We start from the raw sequence: 6,612 nt of genomic DNA, 5'->3' as shown, positions 1-6,612 counted from the left end.
GAAAGGTGGTTAATCCACATTTCACATTGTGGTTAACCCTGGACAATTCCAGGTTCCTGGGGCCCCAAGGTGCATCACGTTTACAAGACCTCAAACTTCTAAAATCAGAAAGTGCCAGGAGCTGTGCAGTGCTTCCTCAAAACGTCCCACTGAGTACTCACAACCATGGATGAGTGTGAGCTTGTGTTCTGGAAGGTCTAGTGTCTGTTAGGTTGGGTTTTGCCAGAAGCCCCCTGAGGTTTGATGGTAAGTTTATTTGTGAGGTGATCTATTAGTGCTAGGAAGCACTAATAGGGAAGTACACCTGTGAGACAGGAAGGGAAGGAAGCCAGGATAGGGTGGGTTTTTTGTTGTTGTTTGTTGTTTTGGGGTTTTTTTGTGTTTTTTGAGACAGAATCTTACTCTGTTGCCCAGGCTGGAGTGCAGTGGCACAATCTCAGCTCACTGCAACCTCTGCCTCCCAGGTTCAAGCAATTCTCCTGCCCCAGCCTCCCAAGTAGCTGAGATTACAGGTGCATGTAACCATGCCTGAGTAATTTGCATATTTTTAGTAGAGACAAGGTTTCACCATGTTGGCCAAGCTGGTCTCGAACTCCTGGCCTCAGGTGATCTGCCCACCTTGACTTCTCAAAGTGCTGGGATTACAGGCCTGAGCCACTGCCCCTGGCCAGGAAAGGGTGATTTAACAAGCAAATGAATTAACACTGTGAGCAATGGGGGCTCAAATCTGCTGGAAATTGCTATGAAAATTAAGAAAACATGTATCTAAATTGTGTCACCTGAATGATGAAGTAACTGGGTATTTATCCAACCAATTTCCATCTGTCACTAGTTGAGAGCTACTCCCAATGTCATTAAATCACTGGCACTTCCACCCTGCCCCTTATACAGGCTGAATACGTGCAAAGCCCTTGGGCAAGGCATCACAGTGCTTGCAAAAATAAGCCACTAGTATGTAAGGCTGGGTGCAGTGGCTCATGCCTATAATCTCAGCACTTTGGGAGGCCGAAGTGGGTGAATCACTTGAGTCTAGGAGTTCAAGACTAGCCTGGGCAACATGGTGAAACCCCATCTCTTAAAAAAAAAAATAGCTGGGCATGGTGGCATGTGCCTGTAGTCCCAGCTACTCAAGAGGCTGAGGTGGGAGCATTGCTTGAGCCCAGGAGGCAGAGGTTGCAGTGAGCCAAGACTGTGCCACTGCACTCCAGCCTGGGTGATAAAGCTAGACCCTGTCTCAAAAAAAAAAAAAGGAAAAGGAAAAAGATGAAAGAAAGAAAGAAAAAAAGAAAAGAAAGAAAGAGAAAGAAAGAAAAGAAAAGAAAGAAAAAAGGAAAGAAACCATTGGCATGCAAAGTAATGGGAAATGTCTGGCAGGTGGTGTGCAGATAAATGTTTAACAACTGGCTTTCCAGGAGGAAAAAGCCTTACCTGTTGCACTTACCGATGTCTATGGTGTAAATATTCCTGCTATAGCCAGTTTCAAGCTACTAACATATCATTGAAAGCAGAGTTGAGATGTTATGAGCACAACTGGTTCTCATGTGTTGATACAAGACAACAAAGACCAGCTCTGGGAGGGAGAAAAACAGCAGGGCAATTACAGTGTCTCCCACAGGTGCAACCAGAGTGCTCTGCTGCAGACATAGAGTCTCATAGTTTTATGGGACTTCCTACTCCATTCCATCTTATATCAATGTTTGAACATCTTACCATGAAAACAAGCTTACTCTTAGAATCCTCGAATGCATTCACACTCTAGGAAGGCATATACTGTTTATTATTTTTACATCATCTCTTCCCTACCCCATCAAGCCTCATCATCCTAGCATGCACCCAGGAAATCAGCAAAAACCTATTTAAGAGTCCAGACTTCAAGGATCCCTCACAGTATTGGGCATCTCTTATTTTGCCCGAGCAGAGCAGACCACTCATTTCCCCTTATTCTGCTAATTGTATTTCATTTTCCTTTAAGCAACCACCTTCCACTCCATCCTGAATCCTCAGACCTTATTTCCCTGGCTCTAGGAATTAGCACATGACACAGGCCTGGCCACTCAGAGTGTTCCATTCCCCTAGAAGTAGGGATGAGACCCCAAACAGGTCAATGACACTCTCCACTTGGAATTATTGGAATAAGTAAATCTCTTCCCATTGGGTTACTGGGTTAGCAGGATAGAAGCCTGGAGCTGATGCTGGTCATCTCCATCACTAGGAAAGAGCCTTCCTGAAAATCAGGCTTACAGACAGAAAAAGCCGAGCTGGGAGATGGAGAATAACTGGGGCCTGATGACATCATTTGTGCCCTTGGATCCAGCTGTGCCTAAAGGCAGATACTTCCGGGCTTTTTAATTACATGAATTCATAAAATTTATTTCTGACTTAAGTCACTTTGAGTTGGGTTTTCAGTGATTTGCAACCAAAAGATTGCTGGCTGATTCACAGTTCTGAGACCAAATGTGCTAGACCTGGCATCGGGTCTGTGGTCTGTTAGGAACCGGGCTGCACAGCACAAGGTAAGTGGCAGGAGAGCTGAAGCTTCATCTGTATTTACAGCCACTCCCCATTGCTCGCATTACCGCCTGAGCTCTGCCTCCTGTCAGATCAACAGTGGCATTAGATTCTCATAGGAGCCCAAATCCTACTGTGAACTGCACACCCAAGGGATCTAGGTTGTGCACTCTACATGATGGTGAGTTGTATAATTATTTCATTATATATTACAATGTAATCATAATAGAAATAAAGTGCACAATAAATGTAACGCACTTGAATCATCCCAAAACCATCCCCTGTCACCCATCCGTGGAAAAACTGCCCCTGATGCCAAAAAGGTTGGGGACTGCTGAGCTAGACTTTAGTACACATCCTTCCAGCTTTCTTCCCTTGGCCCTAAATAGAGTTAGAAGCAAGAATACAGTTTATTGGTGCCCTGCGTCCGTGCATCCATGAGGGCTTTGGGTGAATTCCGAGGAGATACTGGTTGCAGGAGCAAGCCCAAGGCACAAATGGAGTCACTTCAGGATCCGGATGCTCATTTTTTGCTCAATGTCCATCTTCTCTAAAGACTGAGGGAAAAACACATGGCAGGCAAGAGGCTTGACTCTCAGCTCTCCATGCTCCCAACCTCCTCCCCCAGGGTTCTACCCATTCCAGAGACCCCACCATTCCCAGGGAACCCCTATCTTTCTGCCCTCCTGAACATTTCCCATGTCTGTCTGCCCCAGGGACTCCTGATCTCAACCCCCCAATCCCCAAGGGCACTCTGACCTTCGTGAACTCCACGAAGGACACAGCCCCATCCCCATCTTCATCAGCCTCCTGCACTGTGCGGTCAGCGATGTTCTCCAGCTGCTCTTCTGTCACCTGTACCCCGACCATCAGACGGAGAACCTGGGAGATGAGTGAAGAGGCAGCCATAAGGAGGGGGCACGAAAGGTGCTACTCCGCATCTCCTAAACCTTGCCCACCTCATCCCAAAAGTTATTACTAATTTTATAATCCATCTTTCATCCATTTTTCACCATATCCCCCCAATAATTTTCCCTACTGCTTCAACAACCAATCTCCTATCTCTCACTCACCATCCTGCACTACCCTCAAAATATGCTCAAACTCATTACCCAACTTTATCACCCAACCTCCATCCATCCTCCACACCATTCTCCACCTTAGCCACTAAGGGTTTCTAATTCCATCCTCATTCCATCACATCTGTTCCAGAGTTTCTTGATCTTGGCACTATTGACATTTGGAGCCAGATAACTCCTTGTTGGAGGAGGCTCTCCTGGGTATTGCATGATATATAGCCACATTCCTGACCTCTACCCACTAGATGCCAGTAGCACACTGTCTCCCCCATTGTGACAACAAAAAGCATCTCCAGATATTGCCAGATGTTCACTCAGGGAGCAAAATCACCCCCCGTCGAGAATCACTGATCTATTCCCAACCTCATAGTCAACTGCTCCCCACTCCGACTCCCAACAAACCCACACTCCAACTCCACCCATTCCCATTTCCCAACCAATACCCCAATTATCTGCGCCCCAGTTCCCCAATCATCCCACCCCATCTCTCACACCATTGCATTTAACCATTCCATCCCTCACACATCACATCTCTTGCTCTCCCTTTCTGCCAACCTGCAGCATCTCATGCCTGGAGATCTTCCCATCGCGATCCAGGTCATAGAGCTGAAATGCATCTGGGGAGAGGGTGGGAGGGGGAAAGGAAGGAAGGTCTTCCCTGGCTCTCTTCCAGCAGAAGGCCACCCTGGAGGAGGGGGGAGGTTGTCAATGGGCTCACGGAGGGAGTGGGAGACTCCTGGAGCCTGTCCCTGGTGTGGGTACATCTGCATTCTCACTTGGGCAGGTCCTCACAAACTCACAGTGAAGTTTGTTTCTTCTGCTGTTGAGAGGTTCAGGTTTCTTGGGGTCTTGGGTTTCTGTGTCCTCATCTTCTATAGGGCGAAAATGAGCCAGGACCCTGACAAAGCCCGGGAAATCCACTCGCTGGCTCCTGGGGAGACGGGGCAGAATGGAAAGAGGTGGTGGTCACCTTGGCCATCACTCTGCCTCAATCTCTAACCTCCCCTCCCGCCCACTCACACACCTGTTTTCCCGCCTCCACCTCCCCCCGCCCAGCAGGCCTCACCCATCGGGGAAGAAGCTTTCTATAATGCGGTCTCCCAGGGGGTTCACGGCGAGCGCCCCTATCTGCTGGAGATCCATGCGGCTGCAAAGCCAAAGTTCAAAGAGGGTAAGGCAGAGATGCCAGATGGAGGGTCAAAGAGGGACATGAAGTCAGAGAGACAGAGGCCAGAAGTCATGAGGCCGGCTCCCCCTCACCTCAGGTAGCCCTTCTTGTTCCTGTCCAGTGCCCGGAACCTGTGGTGCAGGCGGAGCAGGCTGGCTTGGGAGACTGCGGGAAGGAGGAGGGGGTGGTGTGTGTGTGAGACGCTGCGGGGCCCGCTCCAGAAACCCGCCCCAATCGGCCAGGAAGATGGGCCAGGGACAGCGGGGGCTGGCTGGAAGGGGCGATCATCCCGGGGAATCAGGGATGGAGCTGGCCGGGGTGGAGGGAGAGTGACACGACCCCGCGAAGATCCAGGTTCAAGACCCGGGCGGCTCACAACCTCCCGAAAACCAAAGTACCAAAGCCATCCCTTCCATCCCCCATCAGCTCGCCTTTAGCTTCGATCCGGGCTGGAGGACACCTGGGTGCCTGGATTCCTCTGGACTCCAACCTCGTGCACCCGGATCCTCCCCAAACTTGGAGGCTGGGACCCCTAGGTTAACCCGCCCCGAGCCCAGCGATCCCAGGCACTGGGGTCTTGGTCTTCCAGCTCCGGGGAGCCCGGGACCCCAGACTTGTAAGTTGGTCCATCCTTCAACCCAACCCCTTCCCTAGCCCCGGACGCCTGGGTTCGCCCCGTCCCCTCCGCAGCCGCTGGCGCGAGCGCACTCACAGCCGGTCTCTCGCCGAATACTGTCCCCGTCGGGAATGACCGCGGCGTGGGAGCTGCGCGACCCCATGGCCGAGCTGGAGGCGGAAGGGCCGGAGCAGCCACCCGGACCCACGCGTTCTCTCCTCCCGCCGGAGAGGCGTGGCTGCCCCAGTGGCCCCAGGGGACGAAGGCCACAAGCCTGGCGCGCGGCCAAGCTCCAGAACCCCGGCGTGCCTCGCCTCCCACCCGCGACCCGGGAGAATGTAAAACAATGTGCAGGGTGGCGGGTCAGAGGGAGGCTGCGAACAACGGGCTGTTTCAGTTCCGAGATTTTGTGATCAGCACGGGAGAGGCTGGTCGAGTCCCGGGCCCCGCCTTTCCACGCCTCCCCCGGGGCCGGTTCCCACGGTGCGCCCAGACTCCTGAGCCACCACCTCCTTCGCGGGCCCCGGGCGCTCCCAACCCCAGGGCGCTCCCGGGCGTCGATGCTGAGGAAGCCTGGGAGACCTGACCTCCTCTGTAGAGACCACGCCCTGCTGGAAGGCGGGTGGCCTATGGGGAGGGAATCCTGGGGGGAGGGGGGAGGGGGGAAGAGGCATCGAAGGACTCCCAAAGACAGGGAAGTGGGGAGGGGCGGTGAGATGAAGGGTGTGCGTTAGGTTAAGTGGAAAGAGCACTGGTTTAGGAGTCCTTATTGGAATCCCAGCCGTGCCCGTGACTCTGGGAAAGTCAGTAAATCTTGGTTTCATCCCTTTTTTTCTGTTCACATTGCCTTATTGTTGTTTAATTGAGCCAGTGCTTAAAATTCAGGAGATTTAACCCAAAATCCTCATTCTTGGCTTTTCCTGAGAAATCAGAAGTTCTATCACCACCAGGCCCAGAGCTGTCTTCTGGCCACAGTCCCTCCAAGCCCAGTTCACTCCCTTAGGTACCTACCGATCCCGTAGAGCTCCAGACTGGGAATGACTTAGTCCTCTGAAGAGCCCTCCAGAGCCATGGGACTCCTTGGCCCAAGAGAGTCTGGGACTAGGATTAAAGCAAGAATGACAACAACAAGGGCTCTTGTTTACCACGCTTTGCTAAGCACTTTATGTGCATCCGTTCACACATTCCTTGTAGGCCCTGCTGGGCTGCCTTCTTCTGATTTTATGTGGTGGAGGCTGCCG

At 51.7% G+C, this 6,612-nt stretch overlaps 1 protein-coding gene across 1 annotated transcript; it reads right to left on the bottom strand.

Moving 5' to 3' along the window:
- Positions 1-1,759: 1,759 nt before the first annotated feature.
- CHP2 (calcineurin like EF-hand protein 2) lies at positions 1,760-5,893 on the bottom strand. Its single transcript, XM_032157133.2, has 7 exons — positions 5,468-5,893; positions 4,848-4,920; positions 4,654-4,734; positions 4,388-4,518; positions 4,143-4,204; positions 3,268-3,390; positions 1,760-3,065 (listed from the first exon to the last, which is right to left on the bottom strand). The coding sequence occupies exons 1-7, from the start codon at positions 5,532-5,534 to the stop codon at positions 3,012-3,014; spliced, it is 591 nt and encodes a 196-aa protein (XP_032013024.1). The 5' UTR covers positions 5,535-5,893; the 3' UTR covers positions 1,760-3,011.
- Positions 5,894-6,612: the final 719 nt, after the last annotated feature.

Source organism: Hylobates moloch, unplaced genomic scaffold, assembly GCF_009828535.3.
Source record: "Hylobates moloch isolate HMO894 unplaced genomic scaffold, HMol_V3 SCAFFOLD_6, whole genome shotgun sequence".
NCBI classification, from domain to species: domain Eukaryota; kingdom Metazoa; phylum Chordata; class Mammalia; order Primates; family Hylobatidae; genus Hylobates; species Hylobates moloch.
The sequence above is the reverse complement of the archived record's forward strand: the minus strand, read 5'-3'. Positions and strand labels throughout refer to the sequence as shown.